The sequence below is a fragment of the Nycticebus coucang genome, chromosome 22 (assembly GCF_027406575.1).
Source record: "Nycticebus coucang isolate mNycCou1 chromosome 22, mNycCou1.pri, whole genome shotgun sequence".
NCBI classification, from domain to species: domain Eukaryota; kingdom Metazoa; phylum Chordata; class Mammalia; order Primates; family Lorisidae; genus Nycticebus; species Nycticebus coucang.
Genome location: NC_069801.1, coordinates 18,620,631 through 18,648,156, shown reverse-complemented (window position 1 = coordinate 18,648,156; position 27,526 = coordinate 18,620,631). Strand labels below are relative to the sequence as shown.

General features: G+C 45.7%; 1 protein-coding gene and 1 pseudogene across 3 annotated transcripts in view; one reads left to right on the top strand and one right to left on the bottom strand.

The window, feature by feature from the left end:
- The window catches only part of NIPAL3 (NIPA like domain containing 3), a 60,580-nt gene that overhangs the window by 4,996 nt on the left and 28,058 nt on the right, over window positions 1-27,526 (bottom strand). Inside the window, exons 7-12 of one of the 2 annotated variants that reach the window (XM_053576123.1) lie at window positions 27,038-27,134; window positions 23,226-23,361; window positions 21,240-21,328; window positions 19,444-19,507; window positions 17,343-17,437; window positions 8,136-11,744 (exon numbers count right to left, since the gene is read on the bottom strand). In XM_053576123.1, coding sequence (XP_053432098.1) covers window positions 11,545-11,744; window positions 17,343-17,437; window positions 19,444-19,507; window positions 21,240-21,328; window positions 23,226-23,361; window positions 27,038-27,134 — 681 coding nt within the window. In that variant the 3' untranslated portion in view covers window positions 8,136-11,544. Of the gene's footprint in view, window positions 1-8,135; window positions 11,745-17,342; window positions 17,438-19,443; window positions 19,508-21,239; window positions 21,329-23,225; window positions 23,362-27,037; window positions 27,135-27,526 lie in introns of those variants that run through there. The other variant, XM_053576124.1, reaches the window with a different exon arrangement.
- LOC128574976 (glyceraldehyde-3-phosphate dehydrogenase-like) lies at window positions 474-1,631 on the top strand (annotated as a pseudogene). The gene has a single exon (XR_008376889.1). The product of XR_008376889.1 is annotated as a glyceraldehyde-3-phosphate dehydrogenase-like (transcript).

Below are 27,526 nucleotides of genomic sequence, written 5' to 3'. Positions count from 1 at the left end.
AAGATAAGAGGAAAGCAGGAAAGCCCTTTTGGGGAGATGAACAGAAGGGCTGCTCTTTTCCCTCTGCTCCTGATACAGGTGAGATGTCTGCCTGCCCCACGGGGACCAAACAATTTAATTATGTTTTTTAAAACACCATGTGCGTAAAAAACGAAAAACAAAAAAATAAAATAAAAATTAAAAAACCCCACGTGCGGGGTCAAGCCTACTGACCACTCTCACATCCCACTCCTAAAGCCTGTTCTTTAATAATCAAAACTCTAACACCCACAGAAAGGAGGCATGGGACAAGGAGCTGCCTCATACCCTTCTTACCCAGGTCCTTCCCTGTGTTAGGCACATCCACTGAAAATGACACTTAAGGAAAGGGACAGGTAGGGCAGCTTTCCTCATTCATCAGCAAGCTGAAGGCAGAGACAGGTGGTAGCATGTGGATCAATAAATGAAATAAAAATAGCTGAGTTGGGGTCCTCCCGTTCGTCAGACAGCCACTTCTTCTAGTGCAGCACCAGCCGCATCCCCGAGGCACCATGGTGAAAGTGAAGGTCGGAATAAACGGTTTTGGTTGTATTGGGCGCCTGGTCACCAGGGCTGCTTTTAACTCTGGCAAAGTGGATATTGTCGCCATCAATGACCCCTTCATTGACCTCAACTACATGGTCTACATGTTCCAGTATGATTCCACCCATGGCAAATTCCATGGCACAGTCAAGGCTGAGAACGGGAAGGTTGTCATCAATGGAAATCCCATAATCATCTTCCAGGAGCGAGATCCCACCAAAATCAAATGGGGTGAGGCAGGCACAGAGTATGTTGTGGAGTCCACTGGTGTCTTCACCACCATGGAGAAGGCTGGGGCTCACCTACAGGGGGAGTGCCAAAAGGGTCGTCATCTCTGCCCCTTCTGCTGATGCCCCCATGTTTGTGATGGGTGTGAACCATGAGAAGTACGAAAACAGCCTCTGCATTGTCAGCAATGCCTCCTGCACCACCTACTGCTTAGCCCCCTTGGCTAAGGTCATCCATGACAACTTCGGCCTTGTGGAGGGACTCATGACCACAGTCCATGCCATCACTGCCACCCAGAAGACTGTGGATGGCCCCTCTGGGAGTTGTGGCGTGATGGTCGCGGGGCTCTCCAGAACATCATCCCTGCCTCAACTGGTGCAGCCAAGGCTGTGGGCAAGGTCATCCCTGAGCTGAATGGGAAGTTTATGGCATGGCCTTCTGGGTACCCACTGCTAACGTGTCGGTAGTGGATCTCACCTGCCGTCTAGAGAAGGCTGCCAAATATGATGATATCAAGAAGGTAGTGAAGCAGGCATCAGAAGGCCCCCTCAAGGGCATCCTGGGTTACACCGAACACCAGGTCGTCTCCTCTGACTTCAATGGTGACACCCATTCTTCCACCTTTGATGCTGCGGCTGCATTGCTCTCAACGACCACTTTGTCAAACTCATTGCCTGGTATGATAATGAATTTGGCTACAGCAACAGGGTGGTGGATCTTATGGCCCACATGGCCTCCAAGGAGTAAGAACCCCCAGACCACCAGCCCCAGCCAGAGCACGAGAGGAAGAGAAAGGCCCTTAGCTGCTGGGGTGCCCCTGACTACTCAGTCCCCCACCTCTCTGAGAATCTCCCCTCAACAGTTTCCACACCAGACCCCCTCAAGAACAAGAGGGGCCTAAGGAGCCCCACCTTGTCATGTAACATCAATAAAGTTCCCTGAATTCAAAAAAAAAAAAAAAAATAGCTGAGTTGGGTTGCCACTGTCCTGGTAAGGACAAAATACACATTCATGTACAAGTTATGAAATACAAACAGCATACTTTCAGCAAGTGTGAATATGAGTTAAGTGCTCTTAACGTTTGCATTTAAAATGGGTATGACAGGGTGGCACCTGTGGCTCAAGGAGTAGGGCGCCGGTCCCATATGCTGGAGGTGGCGGGTTCAAACCCAGCCCCGGCCAAAAAAAAAAAAAAAATGGGTATGACACAAAGTAAAGATGAGTGGGTAAAAACAATTCATGCTAGTAATTGAACGTTTTAATTTGCTCTTACCGAGAATGACATTAAATAGCACATAAATAAAGTGAAGAGACTATTGACAAGAGAAAAAAGGCTTAAAAAAAACCCTTTAATAGGACTTCTTGGTTTTTGACAAGGGGCCTCTGTGTTTGCATTTTGCCCTGGGTCCTGGGTGCTGAGTGATCAGGACAGGCCAGAGTTCTGGGGACGAGATACGGTGTCTACCCCGTCACTTCTAGGGCCATCCCCACAGCTGCTATCTCCCTTTCTTGTTTCTCTCACGTCCTACTTAGTCGTGACACTGTGAAATGTTATCGTCACTCTTTCAATTATAACATTCACCACACTTTGTATGGTTTGCTTCTGTTTGGTCTGACTCCTTTGTAGAGGAGGGTTCTCTCTCTTTCTCTCATTCACCACGTGCTTAGTGCCCTGTAAATGCTTGATAGGACTTTTCATTATGAAAACTTCAGACATCAAGACAAAGATGGCAATTTAATGAACCACCGCCTTCTTTGTTTACCATTATCCCGCCATTCTTGTTTCATCTCAATAATTTTAGTCTATTTCATGCTGTGGGATTTCTTCAAGACTCTTGCAGTTCTTGGGAGACAATTTCCTTTGCAGTTATGTGTGGCCTACCATGCCCTGAACGTGAGGGATGACTTTGTCTCTGAGGATGTGAACAAGGTCTGGTCTTTGGCTTCCCCTTTGTGGCGCTGCTGGACAGCCTTGGGACAGTCGGCTGTTTTCCTTTATTTTCTGTCCTGGTTCCTGTGCAGGCACATTTGGCTTTCTCAGCTCCGTTCTGCCTCCTTTACTGAGCCAACATCCTTACCACAGGCCCTCCACACTCAAATCTTCCACTGTTGAGAGTAATTTTAGGGCTTCATCTGGGACAAATGCTTTGTGTCTACAGCCCTATAAATAGTCTTCTAATTGATCCTGACTGCTGCCCACAGCACACTTGTCCTTCTCACCTATGGACTCCAAGCTCAAAGCCACTCTGGGGCTGAGAGCAGATGAGTGTGTGTGCGTAGGCGTCCATATTGACCAGGACCACAAACAAATAAATATTCTTGGCATGATTTTTGTTTTCTTAGGCCTGGCTCAGAGGTTCACACCTGTAATCCTAGCACTCTGGGAGGCCGAGACGGGTGGATTGCTGGAGGTCAGGAGTTCAAGACCAGCCTGAGCAAGAACAAGGATCTCGTCTTTACTAAAAAGAGAAAAACTAGCCAGGCATGGTGGCAGGCCCCTGTAGTCCACTACTTGGGAGGCTGAGACAAGAGGATTTCTTGTGCCCAAGAGTTCGAGGTTGCTGTGAGCTATGATATTACAACACTCTACCAAGGGCGACATAGGGAGACTCTATCTCAAAAAAAAAAAAATAATAATAAAATAATAACTTTTTTCTTTCCCATTTAACGTCAGGAAGTGTCTCCTTTCCATCTGTGGGTCAGGCTTTTCCTCCAAGCTTAGTGACACAGTATCAGCTAGAGAGGTGTGGGCCCCCTCAGTGGTCTGAGTTCCAGCTCTGCAGGGCCCCCCTCCTGGGCATCTAAGCTTTAATACTTACAGCTTCTTCCCTGTCTTCCCCGAGCCCTCAAGGTGGCTGTTGCTTCTTATAGGTCTCCCTCCCTGACACCTTAGCATTGTCTTTTTACCTTTTCAGTTGCCCTGTGAACAAACTGTATACCCAGTTAATTCTTTACATTAAATCTGCTGTTCCCATACTGGTGGGTTTCTGTCTCCTGACTTGACCCTGACTGAGCTGTTTGCCTAAGAGATGATATACTGGGTCTGCAATGACAGGAAAGATGCTGTGGCCCAGGGAATTTAAGAAGATTGATAAGATAATGCTCTCTTTCTACTCAGAATTGGAGAAGTTTGCATTCTATGCTTAAAAAATGAATAAAGAAGGGCCAGGCACAGTGGCTTATGCCTGTAATCCTAGCACTCTGGGAGGCCGAGGTGAGTGGATTGCCTTAGCTTACGCGTTCGAGACTAGCCTGAGCAAGAGCAAGACTCCTCATCTCTAAAAATAGCTACTCAGGAGGCTGAGGCAAGAGAATCACTTAAGCCCAAGAATTTGAGGTTGCTGTGAGCTATGACACCAGGGCATTCTACCAAGGGCGACAAAATGAGACTCTGTCTCAAAAAAAAAAAAAAGGAATAAAGAATTTAAAGGTGATAGAATAATTGTCTATTGATATATAAAGGGCTGGATTTTAAAAAATATAGCAGACTTTGAAGTCAGGCATATCTGGGTTTGAATCTGGGCTCTCCCACTTACCCACCAAGTGGCCTTGGGCAAGTTACTGGACTTCTCTGAGCCTCATTTTCTACATTTGTACAACAGAGATTAAACAGCTTCCCGGTAGGGCTGTTGAGGGAATTAAATGACATAATTCATTATAAGTACTTAGCACAGTGCCCGGAGAAAAGGCTCAAGAAATGGTGATCGATGTAGGATGTAGCTGGTCTCAATGATACAGCAAAAAGATGGTAAGACTAGAGATCACAAGTCCGGGTTCTAGACCTGTGTCTGCCACAAACTAGCCAGGGCCATACCCTCCGTGGGTCTCCTTTTCCTGCCATGCTTTAAAAGTTGGAACCACAGCAGACCAACTTTGGTTTCCCAACACTCTTCATGTTTGCGGCAAAGTGAGGCAAATAATGACAATGTCGGAAATGTTTCCAAAAGCCAAATTTTTCAGTTTAAAGGATTACCCTTTATTGTGAGCTTTTGTCCTTCTTGCTGTTTTGGTGTGTCTTGTTTTTGTTACCATGAAAGGATAGTAGGGTGTTTTTTCCTTTCAATTTCCTTCATTGACGAAATAAGTTTGCCCAAGAGCCATGAGCAGAGACCTTAACAGAAACTAAAACATATTAGGAAGCCTCAATAATTGAAACTGTTACTAGTGACTATGCAAACAGTTCAGGGGAGAAGAATGACAAACAGTACAGCTATAAGGCAGTATATTGCTGTGGGGTTTCTTCAACCAGCCTGGCAATCTACACAGCTGGGCTTTGTAAGATCAGAGCATAGAGATAACAGCATGGGCTGTATTTTGGGTGTTGTTGTTTAAAGACAAACAGGCTTTAGGAGAGTTAAAAAGAAGGGCTTTGGAGGGTGTTCGTTTATTGAAACAGAGTCTCACTTTGTTGCCCTGGGTAGAGTGCTCTGGTGTCATAGTTCACAGCAACCTCAAACTCTTAGGCTCAATGGACCCTCCTGCCTCTGCCTCCTTAGTAGCTGGGACTACAGGCACCCGCCATAATACCCGGCTAATTTTTCTGTTTTTAGTAGAGAATGGGTCTCGAGCTGGTCTTGAACTTCTGAGCTCAAGCTATCCACCTGCCTTGGCCTCTCAGGGTGCTAGAATTACAGACGTGAGCCAGTGCACCCAGTCAGTTATTTTTAACTTCTTAAAAAGTAATCCTGAGAATTAAGTGCATTACGGTTTCGAGAGTGCAATGCTGAGGACTCACTTTTCAGCATAAACTGTTGGAGAAGGCAGAAGGCAATGTTCTCACTGCCCTGTGAATCTTCTCTCATTATACCTGGACAGCTTGCGCAGAGCAATTGTGTTCTTATGTGAACACCTTATGGCATCACAATGAGAAATGTTTGTTTCTTGGCCTGTATTTTTTTTTTGTATTTATTTTTTAAATATTTATAATTTTAATGTTCTGCTTGGTGCATTTTGAAATTTAATAAGATTATGTCTTGGAGGCTGAGGTGAGTGGATTGCTTGAGCTCAGGAGTTTGAGACCAGCCTGAGCAAGAGCAAGACCCTGTCTCTAAAAAAAAATAGCCGGGCGTGGCTCGGCACCTGTGACTCAAAGGCTAAGGCGTCAGTCACATACACCTGAGATGGCAGGTTGGAATCCAGCCTGGACCCGCCAAACAACAATGACGGCTGCAACCAAAAAAAAAAAAAATGGCCGGGCGCTGTGGCGGATGCCTGTAGTCCCAGCTACTTGGGAGGTGGAGGCAGGATAATCGCTTGAGCCCAGGAGTTGGAGGTTGCTGTGAGCTGTGATGCCACAGCACTCTACCCAGGGTGAGGCTCTGTCTCAAAAAAAAAAAAAAAAGCCGGGCATCGTGGTGGGTGCTTGTAGTCCCAGCTACGTGGGAGGCTGAGGCAAGATGATCGCTTAGGCCCAACAGTTTGAGGTTGCAGTGAACTCTGAGGCCACAGCATTCTACCCAGGGTGAGGCTCTGTCTCAAAAAAAAAAAAAAAAAAAAAAAAAAAGTTGGGCATCATGGTGGGTTCTTGTAGTCCCAGCTACTTGGGAGGCTGAGGCAAGATGATCGCTTAGGCCCAACAGTTTGAGGTTGTGGTGAGCTCTGATGCCACAGCTCTCTACCCAGGGTGACAGAATGGGACTCTGTCTCAAAAAAAAAAAAAAAAAAATTGTGATAGAACATGTGTGCACCAAATACAATCTCTCAAACCAGAGTTGGACTTTCCCCCTCTTTATTTCCTCTCTTGTCTCTGTTTGGACAAAGACAAATTTATTTTGTAGCAAAATTAATAAAAAAGAAACTTAAAAGAGAACAAGCTGAACCATAAAAATGAACGGTTTGCCAATCTTTATTTATTTAGAAATTGTACACTTTCATGAAATCAAGAGGTAAAAATTAAGAAAAACTCAGCAATAACTGAGTAACAAGTTAATGGGAACAAGATTAACTACAACGAGACAGTTATTTTTTGCCAACCTCTATGTAAAAATTTTGCTATTTTTGAAACCACAAACTAAAACAACTTCGTGGTTTCAACAAAACAATTGAATAAATAACAAAAAGAGAGCGAGATTAACTACAAAGAGTTGGTAACCCTTTGTCAATCTCTATTTAAATTGTACTATTTCATGAAATCTAATCTGAGACTTGGCATGATTCTAAAATTCCCTCCAGCTCCAGACTGTCTTTTGATTCCCTTGTCTGGTTGATATTGTAGGGCCATTGCAAATGTGGTCCTCAGAGACGCAATTAACAAGCTTCTGTTCATCCAGTCCACATCTTCCCTGGAAACTGTACCTTTCTTTTCTTTTCAGCCAAAGGTGAAATCCTAATACAAGGTACAACTAATTCCCATTAAAGTCCCACACAACCACGTCAGGGAAGGCAGCACAGGGACGGGAAGAACTCAGGTTTGGAGTTAGGCAGCCCTGGGCTCAAATGTGACCCTGCTGGTCACCAGCTGTGAGACCTGAGCCTTAGTGTCTTTATCTGTAAAACAGGGATAAGATTGAAACTTACCTCATGAGATTGTTATAAAGGAGAAATGAGATGTACACAAAGTCTTAACATATCATGTGGGATATAATTGCTTAACAAATACATGTCTATTTGTATGCTGACTGTATATAAACAAACACTTAGGCCCTATACCACATCTGCCTTTGTAATTGGAAGCTCTGAAAAGACATGTGTGCTTAGAGCTGCTTATGAGAAATCACAAGTGTTCATTATATCATTAAAAAATGAATCAAGAGGAAAACCATTGCTTCAATATAATACACTGTCCCAATGAGATGCTGCACATAGTTCCCAGACTTTCCATCTATTAACTCATCTGATCCTCACAGTGACTTTTAGGCAGATACTGTTATTATTCCTGTTTCATAGATGAGGCACAGAGAGGTTAAGTAACTTGTCCAGTGCCACACAGTCAATAAGTGGTAGAGCCAGAAATCAAATCCAAGTCTGTACCCGTGGACTCTATGCTGCTAACCACTGCAGGGGAAGGAAAAAAGCCCAGGTTAGCCTCAAGTGCAATTTTGGGTATGTCTAGATCTGTACTGTTAATACAGCAGCCACTAGCTATGCATGGATATTTAAATTTAAATTAATTAAAATTAAGTGAAATTAAAAAGTTCCTTGGTCACACCAGCCATATTTAAAGTGCTCAACAGCTATCTGTGGATGATGGCTGCCATCCTGGGCCACACAGACACAGGCTAGTTCCATCATCACAAAGTTTTATCAGACATCAAAAACAAAAAAAAAAGAACAAAGTTTTTTCAGACATCATTGTTCTAGGTAATTCTAGAAAGTATCGGCTAAACATAAGACACAAACTCAACAGGTATGTCGTAGATTTTTTTTTAATTAAATACAACTTCATAATGTTATTTGCACATAGCACACGTTTTTCGAAAAATTAGACATGCCACATGAGTCGTGAAGTTAACAAAATATAAGCAACCACAGAAAATGTAATCTAAGGTGACTTCATATACACAGCTCCTCAGACAAACACAGAGGTAACTTATTTTGCCTATCAGCCAGTGTGGGACCAGATCTGGAATTCACAAGACTGCAGGGCAGGTTGCCTAATGCTCCCCTCATGGACGTTCTGTATCCACACGGGGACATCAAGCTGTCCGGTTTCCACCAGAAAAGCAACAGAGACCTCAGCCCTCCCTCTTCTACCTGGCATTCAACTCCATGCTGCAAAAACCCTTGGTGAACCTGAGGCTTGATGTGATGGCAGCTGAAGTTTAAACCCAAGTTTGGTGAGTACCACACCTGGCAGCTAGGAAGGAGATGCAGGTGTGATATTCAATGTTGCTGCCCAAGAGAGCCTGGGGATGTTAGAGCCATGGTAAACACACAGAACTGATGTTCTTCTCCATCCTAACAGTGCCGTTTATTGCCACCAGCAAACGGTTCATTTACACTTAAGAACAAAGACTGGGAGAAGTTAGCTCAAGACAGATTGAGAACTTTGGTGACGATGGCTCCACACCAGCTGTCCTTCCCACTGCTCAAGGACCTCCCCTGACTTCCACTCAGGAAACCACCCTGTAAGTTTCTGCTCAGAACCTCTCGTGGCTCAGCTATGTGGAAAGATGCCACCGCCCCCAAACTGAAGGTAGGGGAGCCACTCAGGCCCCAGCAGCAGTTCCTGGGAGGCCTTGTCCCCGTGATCTGCAGCAGACCTGAAATGACAGTGCACTTTTATCTACTCATCTCAAGAAAGCTGGCTGGCCCTGGGTTAAAAGGCCCGTAACAAAGTGGGAAGGAGGGGCAGAGTGAATTTGGGAGCACACACGCCAGAATTGTTGCTGACCCCCGAAGTCTGACAACCTAAATAGCCTTCCTGTTCACCTTCATTCACTCTGCCCTTGCCCCCAGCCTTAGAAAAATCACTTGGGAAATGAAGAATACTTGAATAGCCCTGAAACCTGATTTTATTTCCCCCTTTCTGTTGTTTTCTTGCAGGCTCAGAGCTTGACCTTGAAAGGTGACTTATTACCAATTCTGATTCCTCCTCTACACTGAACAAGTCCTCCTTTCTCACCAGTGCTGATCCTGCAGTCTCTTCCTCATGAACTATCAATGGCTCCTGTGCTCTCAAGAATATGCTTAAAAAAAAAAAAGGAATACGCTTTAAACTCCTCAGCCAGGGACTCGAGACCCCCCATGTTTTGGCTTTTGCTGCTTATCTTTCAAGCCCTGTCTCCCACCACATTCCCTGGCTCTCTTTTTTTGGCCAACCACCCCTCTCCACCTCTGTGCCTTTGCAAATGCTGGCCCCTCTGCCCTGGGGTGTGTGTGTGTGTGTGGGATGATCACCCTACTTTCTGTGCTTTGCTCAGATCTACCACCCATCCATGAGTGGAGCCAAAATCCAACTCTGAATGGTGCTTTGGGCTCAGGGTCTGACCTTTACCAGGGCCACCACGACTCATTTTCTGTGGCCCACTATTGCACATACACCTGTCACAGCCTGCCCTGCCAGAGATTCCTGGGAATTTGGTCTCCCCTGCTGGCCTGGAGGGCAGGAACTATGTCTTATCTCTATAGCTTTGACCCCCCCTCCCCCCAACACTTAACACATAGCAAATGCCTTATAAATATTGTTAAGTAGAGTTGATACCCATCCTAAGGGGAAAAAAAAGCTTATTGTCTGTTGCCTTCTGAGGCATTAAAGACACAATACAGAAGTGGTTATCACAGGCAACAAATGAAGGCATTTTGGAAGGCAAGGTACTCAATCAGCATTAAGCACATCTGTAAAGATAAACATCTGTCAACACTGGTCTATTAACACTGTTTTCTTGCCTATTGAAGGCTGTCTCTGGAAACAGTGAGTGTAGTTCTAAGAGCATTCACAGGATGAAGAAATGCCACAGGTTCTATGGGGATTATTCACCTGCCAAAAAGAATCCCAGAGAGGAAATAACTGGTAATTTCAACCTCCTAACCGGGGTGCACGGGGCCCTGGGGTTTTTTTTAGCAGCCCTTCTTTTTCCATTATTAGGCTTTCCAGGTGTGGGATCTCTGGATTTCTGGCATCAGAACCACCTGTGTGCCAGTTAAGCATGCAGTCCCATTTAATGAGTGCCCGCAGTTGGGGTCTAGGAATTTGCATTTTACATAAACTCCTAGGAGGTCCATCTGGTCATTAAAGTGTGCAAACCTTCACCTGCCACTCTCAGAAGTATACAGTCAGTCTAGGAGAAGATAGTCAGGAACAGAAAGAAAGAAATAGCCCATTTTTGAGAAAGCTTGTTTCTCCCAGACACACGTGCAGGAGGTTAAGATCCAGGGAGTCTCAACTGATTCCAAGGAAACTGACCAATAACTCAAAGTGGACTGAGAAGGAGACTTGGGAGTGTGGAGCAGATGTGCAAGATGCTGTCTCTGAAGTGAGTACCCTCAACTTTCCCAGGGGGCACTGATGTGCAGGGGAAAAAATAACATGTAACAGCCAGATGTTCTATCTTCTCAAGTGGTGTGATCATGTTTTGTATGATCAAGAGGGAGGCAGTAACCTCACCTTTCCCCCATCCTCCTCAATCTTCCCCTGAACACCAGTTCCCCTGGGGGAAAGAAAACCTAATCTGGTAGTTCTCCCAGGCCCCAAACTAGTTTTCAGAGCAGAGTCAATATAAACACACCAAGCATGTCTTCACTGGAAGGGCAGAGACAACTGGAAGGTAGATGTCACACAAGAGTGACAGAATGTCCTGCCCAGGGTTGGCCCGCTCTGCCGTGTGAAGGATGCGAATATTTCACAGATATGGCATCATGAGTGAGAGAGACCAGGCATGCGTGTGAGGTGGAGGAAGACAGAGTTAGAGGCCTCCAGCCCTTCACTGGGTTCGAGACCTTAGATCAGAGTGGAACCTCTACCTTGCCTTAGCTCCTGAAGAATGTTGCAACCTTTGATCGTTGATCCAGGAAGCTCAGTTACCACCTTACTGATGGTAAACAGGCTTTCTAAATACCTCTGGGCTAAAACCAGGCAGAGGCTGAATTCCATATCTCCCATCTGGAATACTCTTTCATTCCCTGACCCTCATCATTTGAAATTTCCAAGACCAAGATCATGTATCCTTTTGTTAGATACAAAGGCTTTCCAAGATCAGTCTCCATGGAGTTGTCAGTTAAAAAACAAAAAATGAGACTTGAAAGGCAAATTTTAGAATTAAGGGTCGAGCCACTGCCAGCCGGGCTTGAACAGTTACAAATGGAGGGAGGCGAGTCTCATTCCTTCTTGGTGTGCTCCAGCACTCGGTAGGGAACCCCAGAGGCGCTTCTGGGGCCGTGTTCTTCTTGCATGACTGGCAGTGTGGCAGGAGTGTAAATCTCAGAAATGCTGTCGTTGTTTTCCAGGGCCCCGTAGGAAAAAGAAGCTTTGAGGTCAGGCTGGACAGTCATGCCTTTGTCATGCATGTTCTGCATACCTGAAAAGAAACCCATTTCCCCCACATCATTACATGGCAAGGGGGCCGAGGAGGCTGCATTCTCCCTCTCTCCTGCCACCGGCTAATTACAGTACTCAGGAGCTAATCATGTGCGCTGCCAATTTCCCGATTGCTTTAGGTTTCAAAGAGACCCATCCATAAATATACTCTAGAAATATTACAGTTGCTAAGCAACAAGGAATGAATCTCCAGGAAATATGCTCACAGACCAGCCACTGTCAAGAGGAACCCTCAGCCGCCCTAGAAGGAGGTGGGAATGCCTGTGTGGGCCCCAGGTGGAGTGGCGCCAGCACTGTGCTTTGAACGTGGTAGATGCCAACACGTCACTGCTGAATTAGAATCAGGAAGCTACACTGTTGAGGAAAAAAGGTCATTTTTGCATCACGGACATCTCAAGGTGACAGAAGCATCATGGTGCCCAGAGGGAGATTATGACCTTTAACATTAACATCCCTGGTCCACATATAAGGGAAAGTGCGATTCTGCTTATTACTTCTAGGCACACTGATGTTGGATGCCTACTTACATTTGAGGGCAAAGACTCTAATCTTTAATTCCTTTGCCCTTATCCTGCAATCCCATTCACTAGTGAGGGTAGTGAGGTGGGGAGACCTGGTTACTTTGGAGCCCAACTCTTTTCCTGCTAGGGAATTAGAACCCTTCAAATTCTCCTGCCTCCAGACTTGAGTCATAAGAAATTGAATGCAAAGTGTCTTTGTGAAACTGTGACGATGATAGTAGCTGACATCTGACTGGTTAATGTGCCCTGGGCATGGGGCTAAGTACTTTAAATAGTAATAGTAACCACAGCTAATGGCTAGCTGCACTGGGGTGGCAGACACTTTTAGAATTACAAAGTTTTATCTCATGTGTTCCTCAGGATGACTGATAATAAAAACAAGAGGCAGTTGGAGGTTTGAGCAATTTGCCAGAGCTCACACAGGTAGTTAAGTGGCAGTGACAGGGGTCACCCTCGGGGTTTAAACTTGGAACCCCACAGTCTTAACTGAATGCTGTGTGGCCTCCCTATACGTCTGCGCTTAATCCCCAAATAATGCAGTGACAGAGATGAACTATCCTCATTCTCTATGTAAGAAAACAGATTAAGAGAGGTGAAGTAATTCGCCCAAGGTCACACAGCTAATGAGAGACAGAAGTGGGCTCTTATCCCTTCTGCCAGTGGCCTGCCAAGGCCCAGTCTGTGGAAGGCCTTTTGCCTCTGTAGTGCACAAGACCTGGCTGATGGTCCTTTGAAGGGAGCAGTTTAAGGGTTTGTGGTGTGGATTGTGGGGTAGGGGGGGCAGGGGGAAGCTGAAGGGGTCTGTTTCTTACAGAATAGAGTTGGCTTACCAGGTGTGGTGTAGACTTTGGATTTTGTCAATGCCTTCCAGCCAAAGACCAATAAGAATACACCTATAGCCAAACAATTTGGGGGTACTGATTTGTCGCAGGGAGAGAGATGTACACCATGAGACCCAGAAGGTACTTGAGTAAGAGGATGTTAGAGAGGACTTATGATTGGGCCTTGGGTCAGGTGGTTTGGGGGAGGATTCAAGAAGTGAGGCTTTGCTTTAGATCAGTGATTTTCAACCAATGTGCCAGGAAAATTTTTGATGATCATTTTCAAAAGAAGTTCAAAGCAAAGTATATTCTTTTTTTTTTTTAACTCTTTTTTTGATCAACATAATTTAAGTGTGCTGCAGAAGCTTAACTACAGGTTCAAGTGTGCCGTGAAATAAAAAAGCTTGAAAAAGACTGCTTTAGATGCTATCAGGAAGCAGGGATAATTCTATGATTGGGGAGCTTGGTAATTCTTACCTATAAGATTGAGGCTAAAACTGTGAGTGGTGAAGTAGTAGCAGTGGTCTCTCATATTAGCCAAGATATAAGGAGATGGTTGGCCTTTTTTGTGGCTTAGACAATGTTCATGTTTTATCTGTGTGCAGACATAATTCTGGAGTGGTCCTGTTTGTGTCCTGATTCTTCATAGTCAGGCCTTATCTGCTGTTGATGTTCTATGAACTTGTTTATGTACCGCAGAGAAAGCCAAGGTCCAGCTATGGGTGGCAGGTCAGCTCCTGCCTGGAGGTCAGGGGGTATTTTTTCTTGCTCATTTCTTTCTTTCTTTTTTTTTTTTTTTTTTGTAGAGACAGAGTCTCACTTTACTGCCCTTGGTAGAGTGCCATGGCATCACATAGCTCACAGCAACCTCCAGCTCTTGGGACGTGATTCTCTTGCTTCAGCCTCCCGAGCAGCTGGGACTACAGGCGCCTGCCACAACACCCGGCTATTTTTTTGTTGCAGTTTGGCCCGGGCTGGGTGTGAACCCGCCACCCTCGGTATATGGGGCCGGTGCCCTACTCACTGAGCAACAGGTGCCGTCCTGAATGTTTTCTTTTTTTTTTTTTTTGTAGAGACAGAGTTTCACTTTATGGCCCTCGGTAGAGTGCCGTAGCGTCACACAGCTCACAGCAACCTCCAACTCCTGGGCTTAAGCGATTCTCTTGCCTCAGCCTCCCGAGCAGCTGGGACTACAGGCGCCCACCACAACGCCCGGCTATTTTTTTGGTTGCAGTTTGGCCGGGGCTGGGTTTGAACCTGCCACCCTCGGTATATGGGGCCGGTGCCCGCTCATTTCTAAGAATTCTTTCTGGTGCTTCAACTACTTAAGGCCTCTCCAAATTGTGAGATACAGAGAACTTTTGGAATTTGAATGCCTCTTAAGCAGCAATGGGTCTACTCTGAAGATACCGGTCTATGTAGACAAGAGAGAAGTCCTGATGCTGACTGACCAGGGAAACCAAGTGGCTAGAAAATCGTCTCTGTTTAAGCTGAGACTGTCCAGCAGGTTTTTTTTTTTTGTTTGTTTGTTTGTTTGTTTTTTGAGACAGAGCCTCAAGCTCTCACCCTGGGTAGAGTGCCATAGCATCACAGCTCACAGCAACCTCCAACTTCTGGGCTCCAGCGATTCTCTTGCCTCCGCCTCCCAAGTAGCTGGAATTACAGGTGCCCGCCACAACGCCCGGCTATTTTTTGGTTGTAGCCATCATTGTTGTTTGGCGGGCCCAGGCTGGATTGGAACCCGCCAGCTCAGGTGTATGTGGCTGGTGCCTTAGCTGTTTGAGCCACAGGCACTGAGCCTGTCCAGCAGTTTTATTCTGCATGTTTCACCTGGCACCAAGCAAGGGTTTGAAATTTTCCAAAATTTTTTAAAAGCAAAAAGCAAGTGAAACCAAATATAACCAGGCATCTACCATGTCCCAGACACTGTGCCAGAGTCCTTTACACGTATGATCCCACTACCCTATGAGGAGGAATCCCATTTTACAAGTCAGAATAAAGAGGCCTTGGGATGTCGTCACATAGTGGGTAGATGGTAGAGCTGGGATTTGAATCCAGGTCATCTAAATCCCAAGTCCACACAGAATACGTTTAATCTCAAACTACCACAGTGGAGTGGGGTCTCCTTTCTTTACCATCTAACTTCCCACTGGTCAAAAGGTGCAAAGAAAAAGCTGAGAGCCACACCCCAAAATGGACCACAGAATGTGGGTATCAAAGATTACCTTAGGTTACCTTCTGTTTTTCCACCCGGAAATACATCTGTATATATGTGCATACAAATATTTATATAGATATATACACATACATAGTTTACGAATGCACAAACACACATATACATACACAGACTTGCACACACAGAGTTGACACCTCACCTATCTGGAATTCAGCTATCCAGCGCCCTCATCTATCCGGAACACAGCCGAGAAACAAGGAAGTAAGCAAAAAAGGCATCTGAGCAGCCAGATTAGATGTTTAAAAAGTCCATGCACTAAAGCTCATGCACTTAACTCCTAGGAGAAACCTTAGGTCCCCAACTCCAAGCTCATTTATTTTGATTTTGTACATTAATTTGAACAAGTTGTGTTAAATGAGAAGATTGTCATGGAGTTGGTAATGCTCAGGCAGGCTGGTCACAGCAAGAATGACAGACAACAGCTCAATAGCAAGAGAATAGGAAATAATATAAAAATAGACACATATATCCTGCTCTGTTTAATGCAGAAGCAGCCCAGTCAGCCCCGAGAACACGCCTGCATCGCAGCGTTACAGCATAAACACTGATCTTGGGTAAGCTGTATTCTGCACCATCAATGCTTTTATATATTGTTCATTAAATTGTGACAATGAAGGATGGCAGTTTATGTTTTGGAGAGAGTTCTACTTTCTATTTTTTATTTTATTTCTTTATTATGTCGTCCTTGGTTGAGCGTCGTGGCAACATAGCTCACAGCAACCTCCAACTTTTGGGCTTAAGCGATTCTCTTGCCTCAGCCTCCCAAGTAGCTGGGACTACAGGCACTCACCACAATGCCCGGCTATTTTCTGTTGCAGTTGTCATTGTTATTTAGCTGGCCTGGGCTGGGTTCGAACCCCCCAGCCTTGATGTATGTGGCTGGTGCCGGAACCACTGTGCTACGGTCACTGAGCCTACTTTCTATTTTTTTTTTTTTTTTTTGGCCAGGGCTGGGTTTGAACCTGCCACCTCTGGTATATGGGATCGGCACCCTACTCCTTGAGCCACAGGCGCCGCCCCCTACTTTCTATTTTTTAAATAAAAATTAATTTTGAGTTAATGTGTAGAAGGTAATGGTCACTGGCAACCTACAGAATTTTATGTCAGCAAATCTAAATGGGGTTGGTTCAATGTCTTTTCTTTTTTTTTTTTTTTTGTAGAGACAGAGTCTCACTTTATGGCCCTTGGTAGAGTGCCGTGGCCTCACACAGCTCACAGCAACCTCCAACTCCTGGGCTTAAGCGATTCTCTTGCCTCAGCCTCCCGAGTAGCTGGGACTACAGGCGCCTGCCACATCGCCCGGCTATTTTTTGGTTGCAGTTTGGCCGGGGCTGGGTTCGAACCTGCCACCCTTGGTATATGGGGCCGGCGCCTTACCGACTGAGCCACAGGCACCACCCGGTTCAATGTCTTTTCTATTCTGAATCATCCGAGGCTAGCCAGGCACATGCTAGTTCTCCACAGCCCCCACTACTCCCTACCACACAGTATTTAACTGATTCACATGTTTATGTTACAGTCAAGCACTTGAGTTTGTGCTTCTCAGTCTGAACCCTTAGCTTCCTGGGAAATTAGGCTTTCCAGAGAAATCCTCTCCCTGTGGAATCCAGGGAGTGAGGTTATAGTACTTGAATTTCATTCATCCTATTTCCTTTCCCCTTTCTGATCATTCCATTCCAACTAGATGAATGGGTTTTTCCATTTGCAGCCAGGAAGCCTGGTGCTGCAGATCAAAATTATATCCAGTGTGAGTCAAGATTTCCTTTATAAGATCCCGAAATAGACATGGGAAAACAGCAAGACATGCTCAAAACCAACCAAGGTGCTTCAGCCACTGCCTCCTCTATTGCACAAGATTTAAAAAAACAAACAAAAAAAAAGGACAGTGAGAGCAGTCACACCCCAATGGCATGGCACAGCAGGTGGCTGTCTCTTCTTGAACAGGAAGTAGCAGTCATTCTATATGGACGGTCAGTTGGACCCACAGGTTTTAACGTTACCTGGCATGGCATCCATGGAAATATAGGGCTCAAATGGAATGGCCTTCTTCCTGTTTCGCGTGATTAAGAAGACGCCCAAGAATGCAATGAGGCACCTGAGGAATGGAGATACGAGAGAGGAAGAAAAATAAAGCCAGGGGTGAGGCTGGGGATTCAATCACAGCTGATAAGAAAAGGTAAAAAGGTTTGCAGGCTGCTGGGCCTGAGACCAGCAGGAGCAGAAGCTAGCTGAATAATCACAGCCTGAGAGGCCCCCCGTGCCCTGTGCGTGCCTCATAATGTAATCAGAATAAATTAGGTTCTCCTGGATAAAACTCTCATGGTTCTTCACTTCTACTCAGCCACTGTTCTCAGAACCTTGCCTTTAAATTTTTTTTTAAAAAAATTGCACTGTAGCCTGGGTGACAGAGTAAGACACTATCTCTAAGAAAAAAAAAAAAAGGAAATTAAAATAAGTATTAAAATTAGTAAAAACTGGAAAGTCCCTTTATTCCCTGGGCCCACTCACCCAGGTAGATATATATTCTTCCAGAGATTTTTCTTTTCCCTATAACTTATATAAACCAGCACACTTTCTCAAAATTGAGGGATAATTTTCACACAGTAAAAGGCACCAGCCCCAATTATATAGACGGATGAATTTTAGTTGTGTAATCACCACCAGGTCAAGATAGAAAACATTTCCAACCCTCCCAGAAAGTTTCCTGTGACCCTTCCCAATTCATGCTAACCTTTCCCCAGAGGTAACCACTATTTTGAGTTCTCTCCCATGGATTAGATTTGTCTGTTCTTGAATTCATGTAAGTTAAATCATACGGTATATACTTTTTTTTTTTTTTTTGGTAGAGACAGAGTCTTACTTTATGGCCCTCGGTAGAGTGCCGTGGCCTCACACAGCTCACAGCAACCTCCAACTCCTGGGCTTAAGCGATTCTCTTGCCTCAGCCTCCCGAGTAGCTGGGACTACAGGCACCCGCCACAATGCCCAGCTATTTTTTTGTTGTAGTTTGGCCAGGGCCGGGTTTGAACCCGCCACCCTCGGTATATGGGGCTGGCGCCTTACCGACTGAGCCACAAGTGCCGCCCCGGTATATACTCTTTTATGTCTAGTTTCATTTGATAAAACATTTTTAAGATTCATCTACTTTATTGCATATATTAGTTCATTTTTTAAATTGTTGTATAGAATCTATTGTTTGGATATATTACAATTTTTTTTCAACTCTCTTATTGATCAACATTTGGGTTGTTTCCAATATGGACCTATTATAAACAAATACTCATGTACAAATCATTTAGTCAATATATGGACTCATTTCTTTTGGGTAAAAATCTAGAAGTGGAACTTTAGATCATAGAGTTTTAAAAAAAGCCATGCTTTTATGAAGTTTGTGACTTTTTTTCATTAATGTGTTCTCAACTGAGTTCTGGGTCAGCATCTATAGACTGGCCTCAAGTTTTCAAAATGGCAGCACAGCATGTTATTACCCAAACTTAGAATCTTTTTTTTTTAAACCATGTTCAACTGCTGGAAGTTTCTATTGCTTCCAATGATTTGCATATAGAGCTAATTAAAAAATTAATAAATAGCCTCATAAGTCTGTCTTTGTGTCCCGATGAAGTATTTTTTCTGAAATAAATGATTAGAAATGGAATGTTGCATCGGAAAGCCCGCTCATCTAAGTTTTGATGACGCTGAATTGCCCTCCGACATTAAATTACGGCTCAAGTGAGGCAGGAAATTGGCCCCTTCATCCTCCTGCCACTATCCATCCTGTTAGTTTTTGCAAAATTATGGTATCTCATGTGGCTTCAATATGCATTTCTTAGATATGAGGTGAGGCTGAGAGTCTTTTATGTGTCAAAATGTGATATTTTAGAAATGCTGCAGAGATTAAAGCCCAAAAGAGAAGCAGATAAAGCCCTCTGGGGAGCAAACTGCTCACCTCTAGGGGCCAAGCTCCAAAGCCCACCAGCTTCCCTGACTCTAAAGGATGGACCAGCTGCAGAAGGAAGAGGGAGAGGGCGGCAACCTGCCTGGAGGGCTCCACGCCCAGCCATACCCTGGCCCTGGCCCTGGCCCTGGCAGGAGGGAACTCACCCCAGCGCAAACATGCAGATGTGCAGCACGTCCTCCCCAAGGAAGTCCAGGTAAAACACTGCACCTGCAGCAGCAAATAAGAGCAGACACTGGTCAAATCACCCACCTGCTCTGTGTAGGAACTGGCTAAACTCTCTTCTCTCCAGGAAGCCAAAATAATCAAAAAATATTATGACTATGCCTGGCAAAATATTAGAAGAATGGGATAAAAGTCGTTTGGGGGATCAGGTTGCCTTCTTTCTTCCCCTCTTAGATCTCAGTGATCGCCATCTTTTGATTCTTTGTATAACTTTTGAGATAATATGAGACTCGCAGAAATAGTCCAGAGTCCCCATGGACCCTTCTTCCAGCTTCCCCCAATCATATCATATCATAACCATAGTGCATGATCAAACCCAGGAAAACAGCGATGAAACACAGCATTCACTAAACCGTAGACAGCACTGACCTGTGCTTGCATACGCCTTTCCCGATCTTTCTTAAGATGGATAAACAAGGTTTTGCACTTAGCTATTAGAGCTTTCTAACCTCTTGCGGCTGGCAGGTGCCAAGCCTGTGGGTCTATTCCTGTGGCGTGGGCTGGCCCCGCCTGGAACAAGCCTCTAGCCGGAATCATTTCATCTCTGCAGGTCTTATGCTGTCTCCCTGTCATGACTTCTGCTTGTGAACCAACCACGGTGTTCACTATTCCTTTCAACCCTGGCTGGTGTTCACTCCTCCTGACCAAGGTTTTTGACCATGTGGCAATTTAGCTTCTGGCTGCTCTGGGTCACAGTGCAGGCCCTGGAGGGCTGTGCACCCTGCCTGCTGTGAATGGGGACTCAGCGCTGCTTGTCTAAAGGGTTACGCAGAGTATGTGGCTTTACTGCCAGGCCTTCTTCAAAGACAAGCCCTTGGTCCTTACCGGAAGATTTTAGCCATCAGAAAATACAGACAAACGACAAACTCTTTGATATGCTCGCAGCCTTCTGAAGCCACCTCTGTGGGGCGAGCCTAACCCAGCCAGACACAAACCCTTTCCCCTCCCCCTTGTCTCCTCCTAAGACAAAGACACAAAGCATCTGGCTAGCCCATCCCCAGAGAAGTTCTCACAAAAGACCCTAACTTTCCAGGCAAGCTGTGGAATTTGCCTACCCCCTGCAGCCCCATACAAAAGTGATCTCTAACTGCCCCCACCCCCACCCCAGGGCGCAGACGCCACCTTTGCACTGCCCGGGCGGGTCACCCTCCACTTTCAATAAATCTGGCCTGAACATCTCCACTGCGGCCTCATCATCTCCGGCACCAACACTTACACCTTTCAACCTCAGAGAGAAAATAAACATTTAGGGGCAGCGTAGAAGAACCGGAGAACAATAACGATCACTTTGCGAGCACCTGATGTAGCAGGTGCTAGCCCTAGAAATCATGAGGAAGAGATGTGTGGTCACTTGGTCAGTGGTGGCCTTGGGGCCAGCCGATGATGGCAAACGTGTTACAATGCACACCCTATGGAGTAGGGGACACGCTTCATCACACCTACTGCAATTCTAGGAGGTGTTATTACTTCTATTTTAGAAATCTGGTACTGAGGCTCAGAGAGGTTAAGTGATGTTCCCAGAGTCACACAGCTAGTGTGTGGCCATGCAGGGCTGCAAACCCAGGCTATTTGGCTCCAATTCCTACACATTCTCCAGGAAACTCTTGACAAGCAGAACAAGTGAGCAGCTTCAGTTCACAGATGGGGCAGAGCCTGCCCCCTTGGGTAACGTCTCAGCTAGGGCAGAAGACAGAAATCTACAGCTCGCCACCCTTACCTGCTGTGATAGCGACAGTTGTAGACAGAATGTAGCCCACGCTGGCAATCAAGGAAGAGTCGTACATCTGTGAGGCCTGACTTAGAAACCTTCAACACAAAAGCACTCAAGTTAGTGGGCTGTGGGGACATCGGGCAGGTGAAGGCAAAGCTGATGGCAGTAGATTTGGTTTGAAATACCAAGATGAAGCATGAAAGAATATTCCTTGGTTTATAAAAATGCCATCCCCATGTTACAGGGTACCACGCGTCCCTGGTCTGGGGTCCATGCTTGGCTTTTTTCTTCCCCTAGACACACAGGATGAGGTTCGTCCTTTTCCCAACTGGACCATGTCCTTTCTGGTGTCACACCTTTGACCTCCCGCTGCACATCACCTGAAATGCTGTTTTCCTCACCCCTCTATCTGTACCCCACTAACAAGAGCCATTCCTGGGTCTCTTGAACATCCCCCACATGCCCAAGAAACTCTCACAGCACTTGACACATTCTGCCTAGTGATGTCATGGTTCTTTGAGACCAATTTTCTTTTGAATTTAAAAATAATGTGATCATTGCAGTAAATATGGGAAAAAGAAAATTTGAATCATTCCTATTATTGTCATTTATGGTAAATAGGAACCCCATTTAAGAACATAGTCTCCATCCTTTTCTCTGCATAGCAGTTTAGCTCTCACTGCACAGTTGCTGACAGTCACAAACTCACCACTCAACTGTTGACTTGCGCCCCCCCCTCATTCCCCTTGGGGCCATGAGTGTCTTGAGGACAATGACTACTGTCACCTCTGTATACTGAGGGCTCTCAGTGGACTGTGCTGTCCAGGTGAATGAGAAGCTCCCTAGGAGGCCAGCAGGGACAGCCGAGTCATCTTTGCTGCCCCTGGAGTGCTCAGCATAGAGCCTTGTACTGGCAGAGGCTCCCTGCAAGGACAGGGATTGTTGTAGTAGGACTAAAAATAACAACAGTAAGGACAAAAACCACAGAAGCAGCTCAAGTTTACAGGACATTGTCCCAGGCCCAACCTCCCAGGGGCTTCCGTGGCTCTCCTAGGTGGGGACTACAGCTGTTCTCATTTGCAGATGAAGAAGCTGAGTGTGAGGGAGGAGGGCAGTGTGGCGGGGCATGGCCAGGCGCCTGGGTTCACTCTCAGCTCTGCCACCTCCTAGCCTCTTACCTCTCTTTGCTTCAGTTCCTCATGTGCAACACGGGGACCTTATCCTCTGCCTGAAAGTGCTATAAGGACCAAATGAGTTGGTTCCATCAAGCACTGAGAACAGAGCTACCACTCTGAGCACTGGTCAGTAGCAGCTACTCCTGTGGTCCCTGCAGGCTGGTGGATCATGAACCCAGGACAGAGTCAGAGTCAGAGCGTCCCAGGCTGTGTAAGCCTCACACACCAGTGAGTTCTGCACACCTATGGGACCTTGTCACCTGCAATATTCCTGGAGCACCTCCTTCCTCCCAGGCCCTCTGTTGGGTACAGGGACTCAGGCAGGAACAAGACACAGGCCTTGCCCTCAGGCTGCTGCCTTTTACTTAACTGCTCTCTTTACAGAGAGGAGGGAGCACCTTGCCCTGCTACTTGGGAAGATTTTGGGGAAATACCTTACAGATAAGAAATGACAATTTTTATTTTCCATCCAGTGGACAAGTAAGTGCCTGCTGGGGATGGCAAAGCTTCTGAGGTTCCTGAGACAGACACCTGCCTTGGGGAAGATGGGAAGTGAGGCTACCTCCGACCAAGCATTTGTCATTCTGAGGGTGAAAAACCACGTCCACTCCTGGCTTCCTCTTTCAAGCGGCATAGACCTTCTCCATGTGACAACTCAGCAGATCAGTAACTCCTCTCTCTCCACACTGGACGCCAAACCCTGGTGATCTCAGTGTTTTTCCTTCTCTACAGCTTCACAAGCAAATGAAATCAGGCCCCCAAGATGAAAGAGACCCAAATGGCGAGGCCCAGCAGGAAGAGAATGTCTGCAACTCACGCGGCCTGGTAGATAGTGGTTGCCACCATGCACACGAACATCACGTAGAAAATGGGGTAGTCGAGCTGCAAGTTCCCTTGAATGGACAAGACAAGCATCCCGGCCACAGCCTTGACCGTCACCACCGTCATGGAGCCTGCAGAGGTTGAACAAGGACATGTGGGAATCTCAGGGAAACAAGGGGAGTTAGACCCTGAAAGTTAGTTTACAACCCCAGAAGGCACAGTTTGAGAAAGAGAGGGAACATGGGCAGATACGAGCCAGTCATTTACGTGGTGAAAAGATATCACTTGTACTAAGTCTCTCACACAAGAGTAAGTCTTACAGTAAATCCAGTTCTCTGAACCCCGGAGTGCCCAGCACTGTGCCTGGAACTTACTGGAACATGAACATGGGAGGAAGCCAAAAGGATCTCTGAATAGATAAAGGAACTTTTTAAACGTTTTTTGAGTATCAGTTTCATGTGTTAATAGCTCAGGAGCTGGGGTTGTTTTTTAGTGTTTAGTCACTCATATTTTTAAAAATATTTCCTTAGACCAGAGGTCTTCAATATTTTGAGATGTATACTGTTCTATGTACACACATACTTTCTCAATATATGTGTATTTACTTATTTTATCATCATAGTCATATATATAACACTGTACGTACACAGTGTGTACAATATAAAACTTGTATAAAAAATGTAATTTAGGCCAGGCATGGTGGCTCATGCCTGTAATCCTAGCACTCTGGGAGGCTGAGACAGGTGCATTGTTTGAGCTCAGGAGTTCAAGACCAGCCTGAGCAAGACAAAGACCCCCTATCTCTACTAAAAGCAGAAAAACTAGCCAGTCATTGTGGTATCTCTACTAAAAGTAGAAAAACTAGCCAGTCATTGTGGTAGGTGCCTGTAGTCCCAGACCACTGGGAGGCTGAGGCAGGAGGATCATTTGAGCCCAGGAGTTTGATGTTGCTGTGAGCTATGATGAAGCTATGGCACTCTACCCAGGGTGACAGAATGAGACTCTGTTTCAAAAAAAAAGAAAAAGAAAAAGAAAAAGAAAGAAATATAATTTAAAAGGTGCAGAAAAATATAGAATTTGTAAAATTTTCTTCTTATGCACCCAGTGGACTGTCTTGCTTATTTCCTCATTATGGAGACCATCACTTTACTCAGTGGTATAGAAATGACTATCAGACCCCACTGCCAAACAGGAGTTAAAAGAAACAACCCAAGAATGATACAAAGGAAGCCCTTTGTCCTAGCTGGGCAGGGCTCCCTATGTGTGCCTCTCAGCTCACGTTTACTTAGCTTTCTTCTGCCAACAGCTTGCCATGCACAATGGCATTGGGGCCCGTCGCCCATTAGGCTACAGTTTCCAAACACCAGCAACCATTTAAACCCAGTATTTGTTGGGCGGCGCCTGTGGCTCAAGGAGCAGGGCGCCAGTCCCAGAGGCCAGAGGTGGCGGGTTCAAACCTAGCCTCGGCCAAAAACCAAAAACTAAATAAATAAATAAATAAACCCAGTATTTGTCATCAGGAAGTCCTTGTTAGTGAGAAGGGGATGGGTCAACTGCCGCCTCAGAACCTTCTGGCATTCCTATTCACAAGGAGAGGACATTTTGGGGACCATGATCTTTCCAATCCACTTGGAACACAGTCACTGAGGAGTAAAGGACTAACCCATGCTGACATGAATAAACCTCAGAAACATGCTCAGTGAAAGAAGCCAGTTGCGAAGGGCCACACAGCAGACGGTTCCATTTATGGCAGGCATTCCAAAAGTCAAATCCAGAGTGACAGAAGAGAGTAGTGGTTGCTTGGGGCTGGGAGGGGAAATTGTGGACTGTTAATTGGCACATGGTTTCTTTCGGGAGTGACAAAAATGTTTTAAAATGAAAAGATTATGATGATGGTTGTACAACTCCATGAACATACTAAAAAACACTGAATTGTGTATTTACTTATTTTTGAATCGTGTAAACAGTTGAACTTTATTGGTATGTAAGTCATATCTCAATAGAGTTGTTTAAAAAAAAAAAAATCAAGGGGGTGGCACCTGTGGCTCAGTGAGCAGGGTGCCGGCCCCATATGCCGAGGGTGGTAGGTTCAAACCCAGCCCCGGCCAAATGGCAACAAAAAAAAAAAAAAAGAAAGAAAGAAAAAGAAAAAGAAATCAGGGTCCATTTGCTCAAGGTTTTTTGGGTGTGGCTCCAGGCTGAAAAATAAATAAATAAATAATAAATTGAATTACTGCAACCCTGTCTTCAGTGACAGAGGCTGTGTGGTTTCTGGCCAGGAGCTGTGACAAAGCTGGCAGTGGGAAGGACAGAGAGAAATATTGGGTACTTACATGCATCTCATCTCAGATGCCCCCTTTTAGAGAAGAGGATGGTTTGGCTTAAAGAGAGAAAGCCCCCAACCTGGGGCCGGGCCTGGGGAAGCAGTGGGCAGCAGGGTCCACCTGCCCTGACCCCAGCCCGCTGCTCCCCCACTTGTACAGTTATAACCTTGCCGCAACCCACGTTAGGAGCCATTGCCATCCCTCTAAGACAGTGATTTTCTTTTCTTTTCTTTCTTTCTTTTTTATTTTTTGAGACAGAGTCTCACTTTGTCACCCGTGGGAGAGTAAGGGCCATGGCATCATAGCTTACAGCAACTTCAAACTCCTGAGCTTGAATGATCTTCTTGCCTCAGCCTCCCAAGTAGCTGGGACTATAGACATCTGTCACAATGCCCAGCTATTTTTAGAGACAGGGTTCTTGCTTTTGCTCATGGTGGTCTTGAACTCCTGAGCTCAAGCTATCCACCCACCTTGGCCTCCCAAAGTGCTAGGATTACAGGTGTGAGCCACTGTGTCCAGCCTAAGACAGTGATTTTCAACCAGTGTGCTGTGACAGGATCTTAGGTATGCTAAAAACATTTTTAAAGATCATTGTTTTTGAAAGAAGTTCAAAGCAAAGAAAGTTTTTTTTTTTTTAGAGACAGAGTCTCACTTTGTTGCCCTTGGTAGAGAGCCATGGCATCACAGTTCAACCCCAGTTCTCGGGCTTAGGCGATTCTCTTGCCTCAGCCTCCTGAGTAGCTGGGACCACAGGCGCCTGCCCCAACACCCGGCTATTTTTTTGTTGCAGTTTGGCCAGGGCTGGGTTCGAACTCGCCACCCTCAGTACATGGGGCCAGTGCCCCAATCACTGAGCCACAGGCACTGCCAAGTACATTCTTTTTTTTACTTTTTTTTTTTTTAAATCAACATAATTTAAGTGTGCAGAAGTTTAACTATAGGTCAAGTGTGCTGTGAGATAAAAATGGCTGAGAAATACAGTTAGAAGAGGAAAGGAAAAAAAAAGAAAGAACACAAATCTAGCTTTGTCTTTAAATCTAGAATTCATTCCTGACATCCGAGAAGTTTGGAGTGGACCCCTTCAGGGCTCACCTGCTGGACCCCACTCCAGCCTGCTCTGAAGTGACCTGTCAGCTCACCTTGTCCTCACTCTGCTTTTTTTTTGTTGTTGTTTGTTTGTTTTTGTTTTTGGCCGGGGCTGGGTCACTCTGCTTTATTCTTCCTTCTTGGAATTGTTTTTGCCCTAACTTACAATATCCATGAATTTGGCTACTTGTTTACTGCCATGTTCTCACTATAGAATGGAGGCTTCCCGAGGAAAGGATTTTGTCTCGGGTAGGCAGGGACCCAGCTCTCTGCAGCCACCAATGGCCATGGAACAACCTGAGCAGGTCTCAAGCAAGAGGCTCTGCAAACAGGAGCCACATTTGCTTTTGGTGCTGCTTGGTGGTGGCAAAATTCGAGCCCCCAGGGCCCCACTTACCGAGTAATGCCACCAAGAGAAGAATCACGATGACGTTGTTGGCGTTCCTCTCCTTATAGAAATAGAGCAGTAAGCAGAACAGGACGATCTCCACGAGCTGTGGGAGGCAGCAGGCGGGGGGTTAGGAGGGGGACAGAGACAGGCAGGCCTGGGGGACCCTGGTAGGCTGCCCGGAGCTCAGGCTGCTGATCCCTTCAAAGTTACAGGCACTCAAGAGTTGAAAGGGAATTGAAACCTAGCATTTCCCAGGCTGCTCATAGATACTTAGTAGACAAGGAGCATTCTAATCACTGGATAATGCTGAGAAGGAATTCCCCATCTACCTCCGGCTGAAGCTTTGAGGGCGATGTGCCAACCTCATATCCACCCTGTCCTGGACAGCCAAGATTCATCAGGCTGAGATGGTCTCTTCCAAATGCTTCACGGTTATCCCCATTAAAACTGGGGGCCAAAGAGGGAGATGCTCGTTCACACGCTGTTTGATCCAGA